The following is a 26,611-nucleotide window of genomic DNA, read 5'->3' on the forward strand; positions in this document are numbered from 1 at the left end:
AACTGCTAGATCTGCAGCAGGGGAGGGCGATACCAAGTCTGGAAGGGCTTAATAGCAGCTTCCAGGTTAGGTGTAATGTAAAACTATCCTCACTGTATTCTTAAACTGAAAACTCAGACTTTGCAAGGCATGTGGGCCAGGCAGGAAGAAACACATCTCTTGCCACCTTCAACACTTAGAAAGTGTTGAACTAACTGAGATTAAGTCCATCTCTAGTTAGTGCTGGCATCTGAAATGAAATGAAATTGAGGCTAATCAGAAGGTTTTCTTATCCAAATATGTATTTCACTTCATAAGGGTTAGGCAGATTTTTTTTAGCAGGATATAAGGAATGGCCATTTAAATAATCCTCCCTGAATGGGAGATTGCTTTTTAAATAAGGGTTTCCCTGTGAAAAACACAACTGTGCAATTCACTTTTGCCACCAGGATTGTTCAGGCATAAGCTCCTTCAGCTGTTTTTCTGCTGCATGGGGCCACCTCTATTAGTTACTGTCTTTTATTCATTCTAACAGAGTTTTATGCTACAAAAATTGAATAACTAAATGGCCTCACAAATCACTTTAAGAGGCTACTTCAATAATAAAATAGTTTCAGATCTTGATATATTACTCTTGGGCAGGAAATTAACTCAGGAAAATGCATATTTGAATACAGGTAACCCACTTACATTCCCTGAGCCCTATACTGTACATATCCAGTGAAAGAAGAGAAATGCAAACAGGTGCTTGCCTAAGGGCTGCCTGGGAAAGCCTCTGGTCTTCAGAACAAAAGTAATTTATTTGCTTGCTTTATGAAAACTCCCTGCTTTTGGTTTGGAGCTGTGGCACTTGGCTCTGCAGTGATCCTAAACGAAAAGAGCTGTCCTTGATGTCTTTGAATTGTAGTTCAGCCATTAGTTCCTCTGACAGGTTTAGTTCTTCAAAGTGTAACTGATGGGATGTCTTGAACTGCCACCAGCAATGCTTTGAGCCTGCAGAAGATCAATTTCCCTTTGGCAAGAGGCGAGTTAAATTCATGAAATATGGGCATTGGAAACAAGGTTCATCTTAGTTAATGTGCAAATTTCAGCCCTCGGTCTCCTGACAGAAGTGACCGAGTACCCTGTGTGCTCCCTGTGATGGTGCTGGGATGGATGAGGCAGGAACCTGCTTGTTGAGAAGAAACAAATCCCAGATTCCAACACCCTTGGAACAACAAGACTGTGGGATCTAGCTAGGAATGAGCCTCTTCCAGGCACTGGCCTACCAAAGTCTTTCTGCTCAGCCTTATGCTTCAGCACATGAGGTGTTGTGTGTTGAATCACCTGGATTATATGGTTGCAAGCATCAATGTCCTTTGAGTCTCCTAGGACTTGACTGACCTGAGCTATCACTTGATGTGAGAAAGCTGTGAATACTGAGCTGGTACTTTTCCTCCAAAGGATAGGTGCCCTTTCTTAAGGTGAGATTCATTTTTGGGAAGGGAAGGCCTGGTGCAGGGAAAGCAGAAAGCCTTGTGAAAAGGGCACTGGGACAGCTCGTGTCCCCTCTGTAAGAGTGGCTTGGACTTTGGGACTTTCATAGAGTAAACTATAACTCCAAGATACTGGGCTGAGCTCCTAAAAATCAGTGACAGTTGTGCCTGTGTCTTCATATGTTGGTTTATAGCCACAGAGTGTGCATGTTGAGCAGAGCTAACCCCTGTACTGGTCATTCTTGTGCTTTAATGGTAATGTTTGAAAGAGTCTCGAGTGGAGAGATGTATCTGTGTAAATTTATTTGACAATTTAGTCAGTGTTTTGACATGGAATTAGTGTAAGGAAGTCAAGTTTACTAGAATACTATATCTGTTTGTGATCTCCATGTCATGTCCAGATTTCACAGAACAAATTTACCACTTCCATTGAAATGAATTCCTTTTAGTCAAGAGACACCAAGAGAGACAGTGCACTGACATAGTGTGAATAGGACAGTGCTTTCTCAGGTGTGGTAGATTTCTCCCTTAATTTTGGGGGGATGAGGTAGGATTTGTGTGTATTGCTGGGTACAGAGGATTATACTGTAACTGCTCTGTTTGTTTATTCTGCAGTAAAGCTCTTCAGTCATGAATATCCTGAATCTAATTGCAAACATGCCTTCATTAATGTAAAGTGCAAAATGCACATGTGCATTTTGCATCTCTGTTCTAAGTAGCATAAAGACATTGAAGGCAACAACCTTTCCTGCGCAGAGCTTGGTTTGTCTACTGACATCTTTCCCTCCAGGCTTGAATTAGCTGCTGAGGTCCCCCTTCTGCACAGATGCACACGTTCTTAATTTCAATCTAAACAGAATCTATTTGCTGTAGATGGGACACTGCCAATTTAATTATTCAAAATACTATTCCAAGCAATCCTTGTTGTTGTATTTTTTGTGTAGTTCCATGTGTTCTGACATTGTTCCCCACAAGATAAACTCCATCTGCACTAATCCAGTAAATCCATCTCTCAATTACCTGCTGAATTGCTGTGACACCTCCAGCTGGATCAGCAGAACCTGCTTGTTTCATGTTATTCCATTTTTTTCTTAAGCATAAACACATTTGCAGATCAGTAGGCCACTAGGTCTAGTAGTAAGATAGCTCATACTAATTGACCATATTTCTTTACTAGGAGGCCTTAGTAAGAACAAATGTAAATATTTTAACTTGGCTATTTATTGAAATAACTTTGGAGGAAATCAGACTTTGAAATTGTTTTTGAAGAGCAATAACTAGACTAGTCTGACTTTCAAAAAACTAACAGATGTGTACTACAAATGACAGCATTTAAAATCTGCCTATGTCCCTTGGTGCCATATTATTCATATTGTGGTCCACCATTTATTTACATTGCCTACTCAATTTTTATTTTTATTGGAAATGTTGTGCTGACTTGTTTGTATTAACATATTGTATATGTAGCAATAGTTTGGAAACTGAGAATTCCTGGGTGTGTCACGGTGACATGGGAGGCTAGAAATCTTTTTTTTACAGTAAGAAGTATGACTGCAGCAGACTATTTCTGTCAACACAGAAGCTTTGAGCTACTCAGGGTTGAGGTTGGTTGTAGGTAGCGTGCAAACATAGACAGGTTCCAATAAGTTTTCCACTGCATGATTAGTTGGGCTATGTGCTTAAATTATGGCTTAGAAATACAGTATTCATAGCACAAGTATTTTTTCTTTACTGAAGCTCATTTTCAAACTAACCCTTTCTAAAAGTGATGAAGCTTGAGATGAAGCAATAGGTCTGGGGAAGGGAGTCTGAGCTGTTAGAAATCTCCAAAGTTGAAGTGTTCTCTGCTGTGTAGACTTCATTGCAGCCATGGGATATGTGAGGAATGGGATGAGGTATGAGTTGAAACACAGAGGTATTTTCTGAGCAGAAACGTAAGTTTCCAGAATCCATGCATTTACCCTTTTAAAGCCTCTTTAAAGTCAGGGCGTGGGGAGAAACACCCATTTGCTCCTTCCTCTTTCTCCAGACTTTCCCTTCTTCCTGCTGGCTAGGAGTTCTGGTGCACATTCTCTTTCATGCTCAGTCTTCTGTAAATACCCATTTTTGTGTATTATAATGACTTCTCCCTTATCTTTGGGGTTCCCTGTTCTGCCACTGAACTTCTGTTGCTAGCTTGGCTTTTGCTCGTGTGCATCGCTGTCCCTGCCCTGTCATGTTACTTTCCAAACTCATTTTTCCTCATCTCGCTCAGTCCAGCAGTAAGAATAATTTTCTGAATGCTTATATGAGACTGTCATATGGTGACAAATAAACTGTGATAGAAACTACCTCCTTGTTGCTATTACGCTTCAATTTAATCCGTTTTTGATGAGAAGTAGCTGTTTAAAACCAGGCACAGGAACTTCAACTTGATCAAAACTTGATTTTATTATGATTTGATTTTCACGTAACAAGAACTGACTCATAGCTGTGTCCTTTAGAGCACAGGTTCTGTGCATTACGAATTACAGTTTTGGTTTTGAATCACTTCAAATGCCCAGTTTTGCTTCAGTTCAATTAATTTATATATCAGGAGTGGCATTCTTAACTGCATCAATAACGAGCATAAGTTTTTCTGTGGCAAAGATGTGATTGAACAGTGGGTTATTGCAAGGACACCTCCAATTACAAGCGCAATAAGTATGAAGTTTTAAGTAATTAGTATAGAAAAAGATCAGTAATACTGTAACTAAGTTGTTCTGAAAAAAATTGTGTGAAATCTTTTTTTCAGAGATCTTGACTTTCTTTGTTGATTATGTGGTAAGTATGGACTTCCACTTAGGAAGGCTTTAAATAGCGGTCCGGGCTTTTCAGTGCTTCCAGAAGGTCTGAACTTCTGCAGGGTCTGAGTTTGTGCTCCAGACAACATGAGCTCTCACAGCTCATTTTAATGCATTCATTTTACAGTAATCATTTTCAGATTAGGGGATCATTACTGTTCAGCTGTTGTCTATCATTAAATATAGATGGTGTTTTTCTTGACTAAAGCTCATGTAAACTCAGTCAATGGCACAAAATGCCTGTGGCAAGGAAATATCTGGGGGTTTGAACCTAAACCCAAAAACAACCACCAAAAAAACCCCAAACCATACACCCTCCCTCCCTTTTCCACAAATATTGCTGTATTTTTTGAAGTAACTGCAGTTTGTAACTCTGGCCTGTAGTGTTAGGTGAATAAATGCCTTTGATTTTTGTGACAGGTAAGACTATGCTGTTAATATCTAATGTGAACTTAATAGAGCAAACAGAATGGACTTGGAAAGATTTTTGTCTTGAAGACTTTTGCCCTTATGCACAGATGTGGTCACTGCTTTCCTCCCAGGCAAATACCCTCTCTCTCATCTCTTCTAGGGATTCTCTGTTGAATGATAAGAATTCTTTTGTAGATGGTGAAAGGAAAACTTTTGAGTAAACAGAAGAAAAGCAATAGATGGATTTAAAAAAAAAAAAAAAAGTCCGAGGGTATTATTGAGTTAGGTTTAAAAAACCAGTAAGACAAAGTCTGTCCTTTACTGCAGTATTTATTAGACAGTGTATTGAGGCATGGCAAGCCTTAAATTGGTGTGGAGATGAACAGTTTATATATGTAGGCTACAATGAGCAGAAATCAAATATTTAAATAATGTCAAAGTATCGTGATGCACCTAGTTAAGCCTGATTGCAAGTGAAGGGCTGAGGAGGTAAAAAAGGAAGCAAGGGAGAGAAACTGTGTTCTCAAATTGGATTTTATAGATAAATGGGATTTCTCTGCAATTGAGGGCTGAACAGATCTAGTCCAAATTATCCTAGAAAGCTCATTTTCACAGAATGATGGATGATGTGGTATGATTTTGAGTGTGTTTACCTACAATGCCATTTCAGTTTTCTTTTTTTGAATTCAGTAGTGATAAACATTATCGCTTCTCATTTTAGAAAGATCTAAAAGGGGTTTCTGTTCAAGGTATTGCAAACTGTTAGGTATTTTTAACAATACTCCTGCAGAGCAGTAAATAGTTTACTTGCATTGTTTGCTTTGCTTGATCCTGTACTGTAATATCATAGTTTTAGGCACTGATTTTAAGCTACTGATTATTTTGCCTGCAACATTGATGTAACATTAAATACTTGATTTATTTGTCCCTTAAAATAGGTCAAATCCTGCTCTGTGGTACTATCAGTTGAACAAAACAAGTTATCACCAAAATAATTTTTTTTTCTCTTTATTTGCTAGAATGAGCTGTTTGTATTTACTCAGTTATACTGACAAGAAGGGGGTTCTGTTAGTAGTATTATCTTGTTTTGGAACATCGTTGGTTTGGGCAGCTACATATAATTCTGTTTATATCCCACTATATATATATATATAGTGGGATAGGAGTTAGTTATTTGACCTGCTGTGCAAGTCTTACATGAGACTAATTTCACAGCTTATTTCTAAACAGTGTTGTTTGAACAGACTTATTTGTTAGGTCCTAAAGAGGAACACATAGTTGTAAGCAGCTAGGGGCCTCCCTCATTAAAAGTTTCATCCAAACCTCTGGATGGTCCAAGCTTAAAACAAGGCATCTGTTGTTGCCTGATGTTGCTGGAGATGGTAGTTTTGTTTTCTTTTTCGCGACTAGTTAGCCAATGCAGACTGATCATGTTTCTTGAGAAATAGCTGGGCTTTTTTTTTTTTTTATTGCAAATGGATAACACAGCACAAAAAATAATTACTCAAAAAACCCCTCCACACCAAAACCATAGTACGTTTTGAAAGATTTCAGAAAAAACATCAAAGGAAAACAGAGTGGACTTACTTTTCTTCCACGTGGTATAGCTGATAATGATACTGGATGACAGAGCAGTTGATGTGTTATATTGTTATGAGTTTATGGTGATTATATTGTTTTCTCTTGTCTTCTTTCATAGAAACAATAGGTTTTACTCATCTTTGCAAATAATTCTTGACTTACCACATTTTTTCCCCCCATAAAATGATTGGGATTCTGCCACGTGAATCATTGTAATGTTCAGTGTGATTCTGTGCTAATGGCTGGCATTAGATGAAGTTGCAGTAAATGACACCTTTCAAAAATTTCCTTAAATTGTTTCTCTGTTTATTTGGCAATAATAGTGATGAACAGTAAGACACCTGACTGTAAATTGGGGAGCTCCAAATAAATCTCGCTTGCAACGTTGGTCTGTGCTGTGAACAGGCTCACACAACGTTAGCAGTTGTGTGATGTGAGTGTGGTTCATGCCCTCACGTGAGCACTCATTAGTCAGTGCAGAGAAATGAATCCCCTCTAAAATGAAATGAGTCCCACTTATCAGAAGATCGGGGAGTAGTCCCCTGTAGCTGATGCTCGTTAGAATGGCTACTTTAGATTTTACAACAAGATTTGTACCACTATTACTACCTGTAATTCCATGGTATCTGGTGTTTTACCTCGAGGTTTTTAGACATATAAAGATGAAAACCCGTATCCTCAAGCTCATGTTACGGTTTTCTCCAAAGTTCGGCTTCAAAATTATAGTAAGAGGTGCTAAAGGGCTTTCTGAGCCATTGGTATAGACTGTTTTGTTTAATATGCAAAGTTTCAGATACACAAATCAGAAACTTCAGCTCTGTTTCCTTTTCTTCAGTGCCTTTTTTTTTTTTTTTTTGTTCTTCCAAGTTTTCCTTTACTGCTTTTTATTGCAAAATTAACTGAAAAAATCTGGACAATGTTCTTTATTAGCTTTCTAACAATTTGAAGTTTTTTATAAAGTGTTTCATGCTAAATATAAAACAGAAGTAGTATTTATTGATGCAGATCAGGAATTTTCTGGTAAGAGGCTCTGGAGAGATATTTGTGATGCTTCCCTTCTGAGAAGCATTTTAAGGGTTATTTGAGCCCTTTTTCCTGCTTGGCTACAGTACAGGAGTTGCTAAAGTGGAAAAAATAATATGATTTTTTTTTTTAAAATATTGTAAATACCATCTCATTTGGTAAGTACTGTTTTGTAAATGAGAGGAGGTATGTAGGTACATTCTGCGAGCTATCTGTTCCATTGACCTGTTACTAGTTGGTTTTGGGTTGGTTTTTTGGGGGAGGGAAAGAAAAAAATGCACTTGTACATCATTTGTGCTTGAACATGCCATATATCTGATATAACATATGCAACTGTAGCAAATTTTCATAGCCTTAAATTTATTTCAGTAGCAGACGTTAATCAGTCAAATGTTATTTTACGGTCTTTGTTGATATTTTGTTTACAGTTTCTTCTTCACTAAAATGCCACGTTCTATGAGATATGTTTCTTATGAGACACTCACAAAATATGTTTGTCCTGATAGGAAATCTATTCCAGTTCAGTTAAATGGGGCATCTGTAATTCCTACTAAGCATAATGATAAGGTATGTGAAGAAGATGCTTTCATTTGATAGAGATAGGGTTAGAAGCATTAACATGGAGTTATCTGTATTTTGTAGGGGGGAAAAAACCAACCAAATAACAAACAAAAAAAATCCACCAAAAAGCCTGCTGCCTTTTTGCCTGTCTGTTTAACAACATAGTATCTTCTGCAAAAATCATGCTGCTTCTACGTGTGCAATGTGGTTTGGGAACATTAGAGAGTTTTTGTTCAGAAATGCTCTGGAATGATTTCTGTATGAACAGATAATGAAGGGCAAACTTGAATTCACCAAAGAGAACTGAAAAAGTCGTGAAGTGTAGCTCTGTGTTATTTCATCTTTCTGGGCTGCATTAGTTAAGGTTTACGCTATAAAGCTAAAGACAAACCCAAAGATCTGTTTTGTTTTCTGGTGCTGTTAGAATTATGACCTGTTGTGTTAACATGAACTCTAAAATTTTGGTTACCTTGGTGGGGAGAAAGGTTGAATGATTTTAAAGTGAAAATTTACCAGTAGTTTAGAAGAAAATGAGAAATACTCTGTCACTGACCTCACAATGAGATTGAGGATCCTACAGCCACAAAAAATAGCAGTCTACTTTGCTTTCGATAGCCTGTAACTGCTCTTTGAAATCTCTCTGGCAGTATCTCAAAGGTACACCAGTGGTGTCCATTTTTCAAATCTCAAGTGCACAACCTGCAGGAAAGCAATATTATTTTTCATTTAATGAGCTTTAGCACATGAGCAATTAAGACTACATAATTGAATGAAGCTAATCAGGAAGACACAGAAGCTTGCCGCTGGGATGCTGCTCAAGTCAATTGCTCCTCATATCTACAATTTTATCTGTTTAGTTAATAACACCGTTGGGTATAGTGGCATGGACTAGTGGTTTTACAGCTCCAGGGGCTTAGCAGTTTTGTTTTGTTTTGTCTTCAAGCCTTAGTCTTTTTAATCTGCTATGGAGGTAGTGATTAACAGGTGATGAGAGTCTCTGCTTGGCTAATAACATCCTGGGTGCTCAAAGAAACGTGATGGAGACTACTGTATTTTAAATGTCTTTGAATTGCTTAGTATACAAACTGCAGATAAAGCCAGACGTTTACAGGCATGGTCTTCACACAGCTCCATATAATCAGTGATCCTGTTGTCTGATAATTAAAATAGTTATGAACATACTGACATGGAAAGTTAAACTGAGTGAACGGCTTCGGAGAAATGACTGTTTTCTTCATTATCCAGAAATAAACCCGTAATGAACCAGAATTGTACAAAACAAAAATTCATTTTATACTTAAAGAACATAAACAATCATACATAGAAAATAATAATAAAAAAGTCTCATAGCTGTGCTCAGCTGTTTTCTTACAGTGCTTGTGGGTAGAACCTTAGTATAATTAAGTACTAGAGGTATGAAAAGAAAATGCCTTATCTGCTTGTTCTTCCAGTGTAATCAATGGCTTGGGATTTATTTTCAATTGTGCATCTGGCTAATACAAAATTAATCAACCTCTCCATTACAGTCAGCCTGGATATAGTGTAGAAGCTGAGTACTTTTGTGTCAGGTGTGCTACTTTATCAGTGCCTGTGTGCTAGATAAAATAAAAAAAAATAGGGTTGAATGGGATTAGGAGAAGGAATAGTTTTTGGCACTACTGAATGCTAAGAATGCATTAAAAACCTACAGAAATACCTGTGCAATTGCTGTCTCATCTGCAGGATTATTTTCAATGCTACCTCATAGGTGGAAACCTTACAGGAAGAATTTGAAAGCTCCCCTATATCCTTGTATTTCCAGCTATAGAGATGAAACCAAGTCCAGCTTGGAGGCGTCACTTCTGTTCTTCCTGCTGATGCCCTGTATGTAGCCTGTGGGTCCAAAGTGTCACTATATTTTTGTAATTTAAGAAAAAACATACTCTCTTTGCTGCCCATCCTTGGTGATGTAAAACTTGTCTGAATCTGCACTTGGATTGGACTGACTTAACAAACACACCTACTAATACTTGTCCTTTCCAGTTAAATGCTGGTTTGAGAAGTGTTTGCGTGTACGTATGTATTTGGAGGGGAAAGAAAGATCACTGATGGGCAGAAGCTGATATTCCTTTGGCGCTTCTAGTTTTTCATAGGAGCTGCAACACTGAGGAGAGCTGTATCTTTACAAGAACAGATGATCAATCTTAATTTCTGCGATCAAATAACCTCTCCTTTTTTTGAAATTTTGATAGTCTTTGCAATAAGAAGCTGAACTTGCATTTTATGTTAATTTACCTATAATCATCATTAGCACCAGGAGCAGTAGATTTGTTAACTGTTTTTACGATACTGCTTTGCTATTTGGTATCTTGGGAAGCACAAAGGTACCACCACTGTGTCTGTTTTAGGAAAAGATAGTTTTTCCATGTCTTCAACTCTCCCAGAGATTAGTGATAGACAAAGAGAGATTTTGATGATACTCAGTATGTCCTATAGGGTGTTTATCTTTGAAACTGTTTTCTAAGTAGGTAAAAATTGAGAAGTAAATATTTTGAGGGTCTGGAGTCATTATTGCAAGGGATATGAAATGTCTTTTTCCATGTAGCAGAAATGTATCAGCTCTTCTCTTGCAATTTATCTGTTTGATGATAAAGGTTTCAGACAGCAGATGTATCATGCTCAGACTTCATTTTCACTAGTGTTATTAGAAAACCACACAAAAAAAATCATCCTGTCTAAAGTGTGTAAGTTTCTGGAAGAAGTCTTCTAGTGCTTAGGGCTCGGAGAGCCCACGCGCAGGCATCAGTCACTTCGCTCGGCTTTAACACCGTGTTTTGGGGGTGCTTGGCACATTTTGGGAATCCTCTCCAGACGGGTGCTAGTGACCACTGTCTGCTGAAGGGTGCCAAGTCAAACAGTCTTTTGTCTCATCCCATACTTCTTACCTCACATAGTTGCTTTACAGGGGAGATACCTAAAGCCCTTAAATTTATTAAAATAAGACTTAAATTGGTTCAAAGACAAACAAAGGCTGTAACTATTTTGCATTTACCAGACCATTTTTGAGTTATTTTGGGCCCAACCTTTCCAAACACAAGTATAAGGAAATTCTGGCAGGAGTAACAGATGATGCCATAGATATGCTCTTTCATCTTAGATTGTAGTTTGCTTATTAAGTAGATGCTTCATAAAAGAGGCTTAAGTTACACCTTCATGCTTTTCACCAAAAGGTTTTTTCTAAAATATATTTTGAAGAAAGTACTAACTTTGCACATAAGCTTTGTATCCCCCCACCGCCCTGTGTTTTTTCAGTCAAATTGTGTTTAGAACTGGGAGATGTTTTGTGAATTTACCTGAAAATGTGAATAATAAACTGTGGGACCAGGAAGCCAAAGTACAACTCGTATAAGAATGGGTATGATTATCATTGTAGAGGGGAAGAATTTTAATTATAAAATTAAGAATGTATCATTTTTTGATCAACAATAGGTTATCAAAACCTATTTTAACCAGAAGAAAAACAACTCTTTGTAGCTATTCAACATTGAAGTCCTTACTGCTTTTATAATTAACTCAGGTTCAGGCTGTTTAGACACAGGCTAGATCAGTGGGCAGAAAGCAGTTCAGACTGCAATTATTTAATCCATTGGACCATAATTTATTAAACAGATACTTCAAAGGATGACACTTTCTGTGAAGTCTTATTACTTTGCATTTTTCATGGATGAGGAACATGCAAATGGATGTGACTCAATCAGGTGGCATGTAAGAGCTGCACAATATCTTAGATGCCTTAACCTTTTTTTTTTCTTGGAAAGGACCCTCTATCTGCGACTTTGGAGCCTGCTGTCCACTCACAGCTCTCTACCTTTTCACCCAGGCTGTGGGGCAGTGTTTTCCAGATCCTTGGCTAATTAATTTTTACATCTGTGAATATGTGTCAACATCCTCTGTGCAAAATAAGTTAACTTTATGAAGCCACAGGAACTTGATTGTAAGTAGTAAGTTCATTACGTGCTATTTTCTGGATTCTGCTACTACATGTCTGCTTGGAAATAGGCTTAAAAAACAGGTTTTGGTCCTTTTTATGGCCTTTTTGGGCTTTTTTGGTTGCTAATGTTGGATACAATGTCTTCTACTTGAAGTATCTAAACCTTTCTGCTTTCAAAACCGAAGCACGGTGTCTGTCTTACATCAAGACAGTGTTCAATGGTAATTAAATCATGATTTAGTTAAGACATGTTATCAGGGTCCATATTTTAAATGTGAAAATGTCCAGGTCAGTCCTCAGAGGCACAGATGGTTGTTTCTGCAGGGATGGAGTAGGGGATACTCTGGTGTGTGCTAGATAATCCAGTGGAGTCCCGTGACCGTAGGACGTGGCAGCTTGTCCTCCTAGAATGGGGTTGCATTTGCCATGGAGAAATAGGGAGAAAATTCGTGCTACGCTGTTGTAATTAAGATGCAGTTGTGGAAGTCTATTTTGACTGGCTAATTTTAGCAGCATTTGAGTCGAGTACTCAAGGAGCTGAAAGAGTAGGGTGTCTTTTAAGGCAAGGAGTTGTCTTGCTTCCCTTCATTTCTGTGAAGGGCGCAGCAGGGTATTGCTTTACTAAGCAGCAAAGCGAATTCCTCACCTTCTGTCACTGCTGCTTGATGTCTTGATTAAATTACAGGAAGATGTTGATCAACATTGACTTCATTAGAGATGTCATGAGAAAGCTATTTATAGGCACAATATGTAGATGTTCCCAAAATTGCTAGTTAATTACTTGAAACATAAACAGTCCTAGAACTGGCAGGTTAATTAGCGCAGCCTGTTTTCGGTGGAGGTAGGTGTGGGTTACTTGCTGTAGATTTGGCACATCTGGTACCAAGTGGAATTTTCTTGAACTATTTAAATATTTGCAGCAGCTAGTGCTCAGCGTGGGAGAGGTGACTTCAGAGGAGCAAAACAGCTTCTTGTTCTACCACCAAAAGCAGAAGGCAGACTCTGACAACTTGACTCTTGTTTTTTGCTTAATAACATGTGAATGTTGCTGATGTTTAGGGTGTGTGTGTGTGTGTTATAATCTTAAAAATCCAAAGGGAGTTTGAGGTTTCATGTCAATATAACTTTTTTCTAGTCTATAAAGCGCTGCTTTTTAAAGAAAGTTGCCGAAACCATAGTCTCAAGAATACGGTTTAATGGTATTCACATACGGTAATGTAATATTCTAAAATTTTATATCTGCTTTAAAAATGAAAATATTCCTGTGTATATAGTAAAATTTCATGAAGGTTGGTTTTTTTTTTCCTAAATGTAATCTTAAACTTTGTTTTAATGCTTCTTTCTTTTGTCTCAGCTAATCTCAATTAGTTCTCTGGAAGACAAACTTCCATTTTCCGTCTGTTGTGTAAAAAAGAATCCTGGACTGAAATGGGAGAAACTGTTCAGGGGAAGATGAGAAGCCTGATAATTAAATGTGATTTCAGTGGCAATGAACATTAATGTTGAGCCTAAAGTCTAAAAGTCACAAATTTACGCTTTAGGAACAGGGGAAGGCTAAATATTATTAGCTCATCTGTAGGCAGTTTAGCTGTCTCCTCTCCTACATTTCAGTTAATAAATGCTAATCCCTTTTTATTTGCACGTAAAGAATTTTCAACAATATGAAAGGTTACAAGTATCTCCAACTGCTTTTTCCGAGTTGCTTGTATTAGTAGTTAAATGTCTGCTTTTATACAGCAGTTAAAATTGTTGTGACTTTAAAATTTGCTTATAGTACCTGGATTCAGTTTAATTCCACATATTTTTTTTTTTCATTCTCCTGTATGAAATTTTTGTCTTAAATGCATCACACGGGTAATAGGGACAATGCAATTTCAAAAATATTGAAAACATCATGAAATTTCAATATTCTGTGCATAGTAATGGTTAAAAGCAGGTTTAGTCAATTCTTGACGTTTAAGCACTTCTGAAGGTATTGCAGCTATTCTCGAGTCATCCATTGCATTTTAATGGTCTTAAAAATTACTTTTGGTAATAGCAATTTTAGGTGCTACTTGGCATAGTGTCATATTTTTGTGTTTTACAATGTTTTCAGGCACAAGTATGATTTTAAAGACTCAGTCAACTCCAAAACTGCTTGTAAAATGGAAAGTTATTTCAATCTAAAAGAATATTGCCCAAAAGACGGATGGTACTGCGTTAGTCTAAAGCTGTAACAGTTAAAATAGCCATCCACAGCACTTGCAGGACAATTTTCACATACCAAACCCTTTATAGATATTCTATCTGTAAAAAAAGAATTGGAAGAATGGAAAAATAAAGCTACAAAATAAATCGGCTGTTCAGATTACATATTCTGTATAAAAGCATGTTTTCTGAGGCTGTGGGAACAAGAGCTTACAATTATACTCTTTATTTGGTTTATGTCCTTTTTGTATTTGATTATCCATCAGCCTCACTTTTTGTCCAGTTAAAAACAAAACCAAACCCAAATTCAGCTACAGTCAGATTTTAACGTTTAGATCATCTTTTACTTGAGTCTTTGAATTTCTGAGCTATGAATTTTAGAATAGTGCTCAACTGAGCCACTCTGAATCAAAGCACAGAAATTCAGAGTAGGTTTAAGAAGTATCACAAATGTGTTTGAATCAAACTCAAGTTCTCTATCGTTCCTTCCCAGTTTCTACGCTTAGAGATGTCTGTCAGGAAGAGCTGAAAATAGTCTGTGAAAGCCCTTCTTATGCTATTTTCAATACAGAGCAATTGTAGTACAAGCCTGCTAATGTAAAGGTTATGCCAAGCTTATCCTAAATTGCACAGCTGTAGTTCTGAATTCAGTCACACAGGAAACAAGACAGGACATTTTTCCCTTACATTGGGTTGCTTAGTTACTCTATTTAAATGTATGGTTCTATGTAGCTCTTTATTAGGAACCTTGTTCTGTAAATCGAGATGTTTAGAGAGACTCTTTCATGGGGTTTTTCTGTGAGTGTTCCCCGATGAATGAGCAGTGGAAGTACGAAACGTGGAGGTGAGTATAAGGTCTTTCAAAGGACTGTTTACTTAATGAGCGATGGGGGCATTTCTGAGAATAAAGTGAATCTGAAAACAGAAATACATTATCCAGCAGATTTAAACGTGAGGTGCTTTAACCTCAGTCAATGCCACAGTCTGTTAGAATTCCAGTTCTTGCATCTCCAATTAAAATAAAGCAGAGAACACACTATCACTTTCCCTGCACATCGTACACTCCCAAGAGCTTTGCTGGGAATTTCAATTTATAAAACCTGTGGGCTTGAGGTTTTACTGTATTCTTTGATATTCTGTTTTGTGAACCACTTAACTTCTCTTCAAACAGGCTTTCTCAGTAGCTTGTACCTTCTCCAACCACCTCAGTGATTCAGAATCTACCCTCATGGCACTTGCTGTTCCGGCAACATTTTAGTAAATCGATTAGTGCAGGTGTTTTGGCTTTGTTCCGTCGGTCATCTTTTGTGTGGTGCATGCACAAACTCTCTTTAATATCCAGTCAGTGATCAGGCAGAAATTGTGTCTATTTTTTTTATTAATGTCTTCTCATTAATTTCTTATTTAAAATGGCCACAGTTTTATCAGTGACTCAGGCTTGAGGACTGGACTTTAGTGGTTCTCGCTGTATATCTAAGACTTTTATGCAAGCGTTTTGTGTGATTAACAGTGTAGAAGAAATGGGGGGAAAAAGTCTTTAAATACTTAGACTTCCTAAACCTTCTTTCACAAGCTCTTTTCTTTCTCTCTCAACATAGATGGAAAGAGTCAGAGTTGAAGAAAAGAATACGCTTGAAATTAAGACTGCTGCTTAATGCTTACTGCTCTCACTGAACTAAGGAGTGCTGCTGAATGTTGAGTGGTTGCTTTGTTTTATTCTCACTAGAGCAAAATTAAAATGTATATAGATCCACAGGAGAAGAAACAAAACTTTAAAAATCTAGCCTTTTAGCTCCACTTCGGGTACTAGAAAACTCCTGTCTGTTCATTTAGGCTTTTTTTTTAACTCTGCTCCCATTCTTCGGGCTCTGGAAAATAGTTTTGGCTTGCTTGCTGTGTCAGGTTTTTCATACTGCCAAATGACTTGTCAGTGCTTCATTCTTATAGAGGTTGACTTCCCAGCCTTTGGTGTTGAACTATCCAAGATTTTCTCTATAATCGCATGAATATCAAATAAAGTGGCTTTAGTGTCTCCTTCGGTGCAGAGCACAGGTAGACAGCTGGGCCTGTAATTCCAATGTTCAGAAAAATCATTTGTGCGTTAGGCTATGGTTGGACAGTTGCTTCAGAATCTGCAGGGGTGGATCAAGGTGTCAAAGCCTCCCATTTCACTTGCCAGTCATTTGTTACCTCTTCATCGTCAGCTGCTATTATTCAAAGAGTTGAGCCATATTAAAAGACTGCACATGGTCACCTCATGGACTTCAGGACAAAATGAGCTAAGCTGACTTAGTTCAAATGTCAACGTGCTCTGCTTTGCCAGGTCAGCAGTAGAGGTGACTTTTCCTCCAGCCAGGAGACAGTGACATCTTAAACTGCCACAGTATTTCCGATACAGTACAGTATGGTGTTAGCCTGAAAGCTATTGCTTGTGTTCATCTACATTAGTTTTAAAGAGGGGTTAAGCTGACTGGTCCTGTATGTTGTTAACGTGCCTTATTGTTATATTTGCACATATGACTTAAAAATCATCTCGGTGCAACTGATGATGATTTTGAGGCATCAGCAGGGCTCTTTGTCTAGAGGCTCCAGAGTTGCAATTGGCCACAAATGACTTTGTTTAAAGATGGCAACCAATTTTAATATTAAATTTTCCATGTTACCATTTTTGTTATTCATAGCACATAGTCACTGAAGTGAGTCAAAATCCTGAACTCACTTTAAATTATTGTTTGCTGCAATATTTAAGGATAATAAAATGGTTTGAAGTCACAGAGGGTACAGAGGGTCGGTAGGGAGTGGTTAGACACTGTTTCTTCCTGCACCATGATGAAGTGGTACCGTGTGAACAAGCAGTGACTAGGTTCAAAATAAGCTTGCTCTAAGACGTTGTAGATGCTACACATTTTCATGGATTCAGGAAGAGTTTGGACAAATTAACAGGAAAAAAAAATCAATTAAGAGTTAATACCGTATTCTTGAATATTGCTTTTGTAGGCTGTGCTTGAAGATAGGTTTGAGTTTTTCCTGTTGAACGAATGTGGCTTTATTCAGTGTGTCAGAGTTGTCAGGCCTTAATTCTGTCCTTTGAGTTCACAGCTTTACAGGGAAGCTGTTGTTAGTGTTACACATCACCTTTCAAAATATTTTCATCTTGGATTAAATGTACAGGCAAATACTGAGTAATTGTTAAGTTTAATGTTCTGAAGTTGATTAAAGCAAAAGTGACTGAAACATAAATACAGAGTAATTGCATGGTACGATTTTCTAACTTGGGGAGAAGCCCTAGGTAAGTAAGGGCTGAAGAGTAATAGAGCCTTTGACAATTGCTGATAAAGTTTAGAATCTGATCTTTGTTCCGGTGACAAAGAATGAAATTTTATTCTGCCACCAGATAAAATAATTTCCTTCAGTAGTTAGTAGAATTTTATTAAATAAGTCTTTTAAATCAGGCTGTGTATCTGCTAGGAACTGAGTCAGTTTTTTGAGATTGCCTGTTGTTGTACTCCCTATGACTGTTTGTTTAAATAAAAACAAACAGAACTACTTATCTGAATACATAAAAGAAAACTGAATATAAGAAAAAAATGTAAAATAACTTAGAGTAATAATTGGGTGTTTCTGAAGCGGCTGAGAGGAAGAGTTGGTGATTAGCATATTGCAGTGGATTTTTTTTCAGTTTTAATTTCGGGAGCGCTTAGGAGGAGATGACAGTTATTTCACAGAATAATGTCCCCAGAAAGGTTCAGCTTGGCTGTTTTTTTCCAGATGAGTGTGCTGTACTCCCTGCAGGGCAGCTCACTTATTTTTTTGTCAGGGTAAAACTCTTTCTGTCTTTGACATTGTGGTAGGATTAAGTTATTGAACTTTTCTTAAAGTTGTACTTTGTTACTGGGAGCACACAGCCCTTCTCAAATATTGTGGGAGACCTTTTTTTGGTTATAGTCACTGAAATTTATAATTGCTTAATGGGGCAAGCCATTGTCATTATTAAACTTCCAAGCAGTCAAGGTGACTGTATGCCTTGCAGTCATATGATTTAATGATCAGAACAGCCAACTTCAGGCACTGCTCCCAACTAATTCAAATGTTTTCTTTAGCTGGAATTTAGGGATATATGAATTATGAATGGGTATTTTGGGTTTCCAAGTAATTGCGTTTAGTAGAGGGATGTTATAGGCCGTTCTTGATCACTGCGACTACCTCTAACTTCGTGTCTTCATTGTCAGACAGCTTCTAAATATGTGTGAGGCTACAGCCATCTGTGCAAGTGTATGAATGTGGGGCTTATAGGAAGTGTTATTAAGGAGATGTTTGCAAAGGCTACTGTAGCCTTGTAAGCTCCATCTACAGTGGAGCGGTGACGAGGTGCATCCCTCAAGTGATTTGGAGGAGATCAGTTTGTTAGAGTCCTTTGAAACACCTTTGTGGAGGAACTGGTTTCTTGGGAGATGGCAGGAGAAAGAGGCTCCCTGCCAGAGAGGGGCTGTGAGGGTGCAGTTGGCCTTTTCTGATGGTGGCAATGAGGAGAAGAGGGTTGGGGGGAAGTGCACTGTCATTAATTGCAAACTCCCACACTTGTGGGGGAGTGGTGGTCAGAAGGGGCCTTTGGCTGTCAGGCACATTAACCCCCTGGCTCATCATGGGACTGTCTCCACTCAGGTGTCTTTAGAGCTCTTCATGTTACATGTCAGTTCCCCATGCTTGAAGTTTCTTACTAGCTAATTCAATAACATTTGTTTTCATTTTTATAGATGTTTCTGTTTACTTTAGCTGTGAAGTTGAAACAGAGAGAAGTCCTCTATGTAATGTAACTGTTGGATGGGAACTGCCTTTGAGAGGGCAAGGATGAGGTGAAAGGAAGGTGATCAGGCAGCTCTCCGTTGGCGGAGTACGGGATTATTCAAGTTGTTATGTTTGTTTTGGCTCAGGCTGTTTGACCTTGCTGAGCATCTTACCTAGAACAATGATTGAGGGTTTCCTCTGAGCCACCTCATTAAAAAATAATTAGAAATTAAAATAATTAAAACTAGCCATCAGAAACCAAATGGATCTGAGCCATATAACTGTTCCATGAAGAGTTTGTTAAACAGACTTCCACTTTGCTCCCAAGGAGACAGGCCCTTTATTTATCTGCCTTTGCCTTGATCATATAATTCTAAAGCAAATGCACTAGTTAAATGACACAGTGAAGTTAATGACAGGAACAAAAATGCTTTTCTGTAAGCTTTTAGGAAAGCCTTCATAGTTTGTTGTTTTATTTACTAAGTTTTATTTGCCTGATGCCTATTGCCTTTTCTGGTAGGTGCCTGGGGGGAGCGCATTGCTACATCATGATTACATTTACCGGTACTGGTGCTTAGACATAAAACATATTGTGAAAGCTGTAGATAGGGAAGCTCATTTCTGTAGTGCCTTTTCTGCCTTTCTTAAAGTGTGTTCAATTTAGCGTGATTTGACTTCCATGACTACTCCATTATGCCCAAGAATTTCAAGGACAACTTGCTTTTTGTTGAGAAAGTTAGAACAAATAAATGTAGAACAAAAAGACCGTGGTTCAGCGTGTCGCTTCTCCCTGCGCTTCCAGCAGAGTGGAGGTTCCTTCCATCAGTAAGACAAGTCAGACAGCCTCTGTGCGGTGTTCTCTGCTACTGCTCACTGGCTGCTGTTTGATGGGGCATGGGGCTTCTTTTCAAAGAAACTATGTGATGGAAAGAAACCATCCTGTCTTAGCAATTGCAGTAGTTTTATTAAAAATTTGAATTGTTAGTTAGGTGCATGTCAGTATTCTGGTAATAACCTGCAGCATGAAATTGGAATAGTTGAAATATCTAATAGATTTATACTGAGGCCCACAATCAGACATATGGCACTTTAAAATAAAAGAACAGGAAGGTCTTGTGTAAACATTTCTTTCGTACGTCACCTTTGGTGCTGCAGTCATCTGTGCTTGTTTATGTTGGATAAAGCAATCTATGACTGCTGAAATAATTTCTGTTGAGGAACATTTAAATAAAACGAGAAAAAAGTCTCATGATACCGCTGAGGAGCATTTCGTGTAATCCCTTTCATAAGCAAATAAACGTATGTTTAAAAAATGCTGAAACTGCATTTTTATGCTGTTCCTGCTGTGGAAGAGTGTTCCAGGATCTACCTTCTCTGCCAGTCAAGGAAAAAAAAAAGTTCAGGCTGGAAACGTACTTCTTAAATTTGTGGACAGCATGCAGCCATTTCTCCTTTGCACTCTTAGTGTTCTTTGCGCTGGTATTGCTCTTTAGTTTAAGTAACTCATATTTCTTCCTTGATATTTCCTCCTTGATATTTTCCCAAGGGTATTTCTAGAGAGCTTTCATTTTCCTAGACTAAATAATTCAATCCTCTATCATTGTCATAGGATGGACTCTGCATCTTCCTCGTGATGGAAATAACCTTTCTGCGTACCTGGCTCAGTCTAAAGATGTTCTGTCCTGGTTTCGGCTGGGATAGAGTTAATTTTCTTCCTAGTAGCTGGTACAGTGCTGTGTTTTGGATTTAGGATGAGAATAATGTTGATAACACACCGATGTTTTAGCTGTTGCTAAGTCGTGCTTACAGTAGTTGGACTTTTCAGCTTCTCATGCCCTGCCAGCGAGAAGCTGGGAGGGGGCACAGCCAGGACAGCTGACCCAAACTGGCCAAAGGGATATTCCATACCATATGATGTCATGCTCTCTATATAAACTGGGGGGAGTTGGCCAGGGGGTGGTGACTGCTGCTCAGGGACTAGCTGGGCATTGGTCGGCAGGTGGTGAGCCTCACTTATTTTGTTTATTTTTATTTTATTTTATTTTTTATTTTATTTTCCCTTCCTTTTCTGTCCTATTAAACTGTCCTTACCTCAACTCATGAATTTTACTCCCCCCCTGTCCCCCAGTCCTCTCCCCCATCCCACTGCTGGGAGGGGGGGCGGGGGGAGGTGAGCAAACCGCTGTGTGGTGTTCAGCAGCCTGCCAGGTTAAACCACAACATGTTCTTTTTCATGTATCCAGTATCTCCCAGCAGGTCTGGCTGGTGCCTGGTGATACAACACAGTGCTTAAGCACTTGGTCTTATTGCTGCTGCTGTTATATTGATTGTATTTTGCACAGAAAAAGAAAAGGTACCACCCATGTGTTTACAACATGTAACTTGTCTTTAAGGTTTTTAATTAAAATTGTCTCCTTTTGGAAATTTGTGTAAGACTACAATTTTAAATTTATCTGTTCAGTTTATGGTGATGAATGTGAAACTAAATAAGGCTGTGGCATAATTAGGTTAGGTCTTTGAAAAGGGGAGGGAGGGGTCGCAGGCATCTGAAAAAGCAATCTCATATTTGGCTAGTACTGACATGGTTGCAATTGTATGAAATAATCTGCAAACTCTTATTTGTGCAATAAAACTACACGCTTCTTCAGAAATTTTTTAGTGGTGCCATGAGGGTAATCCACAGCAAGATTTCTACTACACATCCTGTTTATTTTTTTCCTCCCCTATCTATAGAAATAGTTTTGGATATTGCTGCTCTTTTCATTGAAATTTATCTCATGATAAATTTTATTGCTTCACCTGCTCACACTTGCAATAAATCCTCTGCAAATTGCTGAAATTAACTATATAGTCTGCCTTTTCTCTGAGACTCCATATCCAGATTTCAATGCTGAACATTGTTTTTAAACATACCGCATAACTGCTTTGATTATAATTCTGGAAATCCTGATGTGTTTGATGGAAAATCAATCCTGTGAAAAGGCTGCTAACATGTGATTGACTTGTAATTTTGATAATTTGCTTATTAAAGAATAGAACTAGAGGTTAGCCTGATTTGGGTGAACTTTTCACTGAGACATCCAGCAAGGAGAAAACATCATAATGGAAACATAGATGATGGGGAAAAAGCTCATTCAGTTTTCAAAAAAATTCTGATTATTCTTTTGATAAGGCACATGCAATTTTTAGAATAAAAAATTGTCCCTGCTTTGGATTTCTTTTTGGTTGTGTGTGCAGTGATCGCTGTTCAGTGGTGCATAGCAGGACCAATCATGAAAACAAAGTCTCAGTAAAAGTTTGTATCTGTGAGCTTTGTTGCCCTAACAAAAAGTTTCTTGAAGGGTCATTCAGTTAGCCAAATCCTAAACTTCTAGAAAATTATAACACGTCTCTGGAAGAGCTTAGAGTTGTGTCTGTTATGGTCCTGTTATTTTTATAGCATCCAGTGAAAAAGAACGGCGGGGGGGGAGGGGGGGGGGAATATCCTTATTTCATGTAGATATGCAAACATTGCTTATCTTCCCACAGAATATGCTCATAGGAAACTACAATGAAAGGTGTAGTTTTTCGGATGGTCTGTTTGCTCTGTTAAAGCCTTCAGAACAAAAAGCTTTAAAATAATCAACAGAAAATATTCAATTTCTGTGTATCAAACTAGAGTATATAAGAATAAAAGGAATAAGTACTGAGAATTTGTTTGTTAAACAATTTTATTTAGACTGCTTAGGATAGCAAACCAAGTGGGTTCATGAAACTGTACAAGCAGTGTCACTGATGTAAGGAGGGAGAGTGAGCGGGTACCCACACAAGCTCTCTGTATTTTACCTTCAAAGCAAGGTTTGCCTCTTATTTTTTTAAGACAAAAAGTGATTACAGTGTGACTGTTATCATTAGTATTAATTCAGGTGTTGTTCAGGCTGTTCATAAATATTAACAGCCTCAAGGAATGCCGTGCTATCAATCCTTACCCTTGGTGTTCAGAAGTTTGGTCTTGCAGTTGAACTCGCATCAGCTGAATAGCAAAGCTGTTGCTAGAGGAAATGACTGTGCCATGGAGATGTCCTTTAGAGGCTTCACCTAAACAGACATCTGAATAAATGCTTCACTGTTTTGATCCTCCTTCATAGGTCTGGTCTGTGCTGGGGTAACTATAGTCTGTAATTAGCTGCAGCACAATTCTCTTGAAGTCAATGAATGTGTAATTTTTACTGTAAGCTGGGAAATAGCATTTTACCTCGGCTTGCTCTTGTGTATGATTTACAGGTGATTTTCTATAGGGATTTTTGTGTAAAATCTTTAGACCTCTCAAAAAAAACCCCAACCCCACAGTGATACTCCAGTGTTTCTTTCCTTGGCAAGAAACCAATTAGAAGCTGTCATTTCTTACAAATGGGGTGTAGCCATCCCCACGGCCGGGGCCGTGTCAGGAGGATCAGAGGAGTGTCTAAGTATCTTTAAAAATGTGGACTGCAATATCATATACAGTTCTCCATGGTGAAATGGGAAGGAGAATGCTTGTCTCTTATCATCCTGTTTCAGTGGTACTGTGTGGCTCTTTGAAAATGAAAAGCGCTTCTTAATTAACTTTTATTTCTGTGTGCTTTAAAGAGGTAATATTTTTCTTCTATTTAATGTAGAAAACCAAATTGTTCACAAAGTGCAGTCATCACATGTAGTATACGTGCTTTTTTATATATTTTAAGACTACACCTGTGCATTTGCTAGCTCTGCATGTACTGCTTTATGTCTTTGAACCTATCTTTTGAGTAAACCAACAATATCTTACTTATTTTCTTTCGTTATTCTGTCCTGCTTCCATTGATGACTCTAAACTTTTGACTCCAGACTGGCAATATGAGGGTAAGATGGCAAAATGTGACTTCCTGAACATTGCTCGTCTGTTTTTAATTTTTATTTTCCTTAGAACATTATTAAAGTTCTGTTCGTTCTCTTTAATTAGATCCTTTTGTTGCAATTAATTCAAATTATGTTTGTTTCTGTTGTGAAGCTTTAATTATGATTTATACCTTTTAAGCATTCCTCTGTTATTTCTTTGGGTTAAATTACCATCTATTATCCCTGTCTTGAAGGACTTATGCTTCACTGAGATCGCTGGTGATATCTCTAGAGTAAGACATGAACAGGTTTATAGTGTAGCCATCAAACTGTATTGTGGTGGTACATGACAATTCGGAGGGGGTGTGTGTGTGTGTTCATGACGTGGAAAGGAAGGCTCACATAAGAGATAACAGAACAAACCATATTAAGTTTTTGCTGTTTCAGTGTTTGTTTTAAATATGGATCAGCATCTGAGATGTTAAATCCTTTGTCATCAGATTTTCCTTTGCTTTATGAAGTTTATCTGAGTAAGGGATAGGAAAACAGCTCAGTTTTTGATCCTCTGTGAGTGTAACTTAGCTAACAGTTGTAGCTCATACGTACATCATATTTAAGTGAATACTTGTCTTCAGTGTGCTGAATATGCTGACTTGTTTTAAAAAACAGCGACAAAACCCCCAGATACTTCTTCTGGAATTAGAAATAACTTTTTTTTTCATCTTTATAGATTGCAAATTGGCCAGAACAGGTCCTCCAGCCACAATAGTTCCTATTGATGAAGAAAGTCGGAACGGTGAGTGCCCCTCGGTTTTCCGCGACATCCCTTCGGTTACCCCACATTAGCCGATCAGGGTGTAGAGGCGCATGTGGGGGAGTGGAGTGTCCGGCTTGGCAGTGAGGACCCCTGTGCTTCGACTTTGAGGAGTGGTCTCTGAAAACCTGTTAATGGAGGTTGTGGGTGGAAAGGTCACAGTGATCCAAAATGCTGAGAGGTGTCATTTCTTCCTGAAAATTATACATTTTGATGACATTGCTTTTTGGCTCTAGATAGCTCTTATGAATATACATTAAGTTTTAACAAGTATTTAGACCACAATTATTTGTAATACAACAGTAGTTTAGCTCCATTGTTGCTAATATTGCAGCTTATTCTTTACTGTCTGACTTCTTATGTCAGTATGATGTTACTGGAGAACAAAATTCTGGTCAGTCTGTTTTTGGTGTGGTTAGGTAAAGCTGAAACCTTCTTTCTCTGAAGCTTCATAGGAGTGTTAACATTGCTGTCTTCTGGGTTTCACATGCAGCTTTTAGAAGGTTGCTTGTTGTTTCGCTTGAAGGTTAATAACATGAGATTATGGACACCTCTGAAATGGCAAAACTTGCTTGCATGTAGTCATGGAAACTTGAAAAGAAAATGAATTTTTTTTCTTTAATTATCCTGTGAAATCATACAATTCTCGAATTGTTGTTCTGTAGTCTTACCATGGCATTTATGCAGCATACTGTAACGTGATGAAGTGCTTTACTCCGTTGGAGTCAATGCTTTGTATAGGTGGCTGTTACTCCTGATATGAAGTTACTAGTCTTTCCTGATTTTTATTTTGTGATGATTTTTTTTAACCTCATCAGCTAGGCACAGTTGTGTGCTGCGTGTGGTTGTGATTTATCATATATGGGTGCTTGAAATGGTGAACGAAGTCTGGGTCATGCTGGTGGAACCTCTCTGCTGTTATCTTTGGGGGAACTGCTTGCTGTTGGAGTTGCTCAAGGTCACACGGATAAAAGTATGCAGGTTTTACTGGTAAGAGAACCAAAAAAACAATTGTTAATACGCCTATGTGCTGAAGAACTCAGTTGGTACTGGTGTGGCTTTTAAAAACAGGCTGTTTTCTTCTACCTGTGCTGATTTTTCTTGCAGTCACGTCTGCTGAAACTAAAAAATAATGATTGGTCTCAGCAAAATGAAATTCCCCTGGTAATCATGTCCACATGCTGAGTAGGACTCTTTTTTCTGTTTGTTTTGGTTTTTGTAATGCAGCCTGAGTGCCATAAAAGTAACTTACATAGTGCAATATTCATTTAAGTAGAAAGCTGTATCATGTTTTTATTATGCTTATATCAAGTGAAAAACCTCCAAGTCTTTTTTTTTTCTTTCAGAGTGTTTAAATGGTGTGTCATCACAACATCCATGATAGGTCTTACTTTTTAGTAGCAGAACTTGTGTGTAATCTATGCTGCAGTATTAGTTAACTATCGTTAAAATAGTTTAAGAAATACGGTACCTAAATAGTTCAAGCATCCAGAATCAATACTGTGTTTTTCTTTCTTTATCTTTTTTCAATGTATGTACTATAGAAGGAGTCTTGGGATTTGATGCTTATGAAGTAATTGTATCTGTATCACCTTGTTGGGAAGGCATCAAGTATTCTTGATTATACATAGGTAGCGCTGGCATGTTCTGAAGCACTTTATTCTTATGTGCTAGCGGCACTCGAGTTACTCATCTGCAGAATGTGGTGGGAAGAACAGCTGAAACTAAGGCTAGACGCTGACCATAGAATCATTTGAAATATAAACAAAAATTTAGAGAAATAAAGAGCTTGCAGCTCTCTAATTGAGTGGCATAATAAACTTTGTTTCTCAGCTTTTTAATGCTTGATTCGGTGTTTGCTAAAAACTAGAAAGTTAACATTTCTGTTCAAATGTAACTGTTCCTGCAAGAAAAATGGTTAAATTGTGTATGGTGGGGAGAGGTGTGAATTTCCTGAAAGCTTTGCATGTGTCTGCAATTATTTAATTTGTCTATTTCACTATGAATTCTTATGAACCATTAACTTCCCATTAAAGAAGTCAAATTGGAAGAAACTTCAATTTGCATTGTAGTTAATGGAAGCGGCACACCTCATCTGTAAGTCACAATATGTACTAAGTAAATGGATCTCCTGGGAAGCCAGTTCTTGAGTTGAAATATCCTTAAA

At 37.9% G+C, this 26,611-nt stretch overlaps 1 protein-coding gene across 15 annotated transcripts in view; it reads left to right on the forward strand.

The window, feature by feature from the left end:
- The window catches only part of PCDH15 (protocadherin related 15), an 896,179-nt gene that overhangs the window by 515,079 nt on the left and 354,489 nt on the right, over positions 1-26,611 (forward strand). For 14 of the 15 annotated variants that reach the window (XM_076339474.1, XM_076339470.1, XM_076339471.1 and 11 more), the window contains 2 exons: positions 23,640-23,654; positions 24,361-24,426. In XM_076339474.1, the coding sequence (XP_076195589.1) occupies positions 23,640-23,654; positions 24,361-24,426 (81 nt within the window). The remainder of the gene's footprint in view (positions 1-23,639; positions 23,655-24,360; positions 24,427-26,611) is intronic. The other variant, XM_076339482.1, reaches the window with a different exon arrangement.

Source organism: Aptenodytes patagonicus, chromosome 5 (genome assembly GCF_965638725.1).
Source record: "Aptenodytes patagonicus chromosome 5, bAptPat1.pri.cur, whole genome shotgun sequence".
Classification (NCBI taxonomy): domain Eukaryota; kingdom Metazoa; phylum Chordata; class Aves; order Sphenisciformes; family Spheniscidae; genus Aptenodytes; species Aptenodytes patagonicus.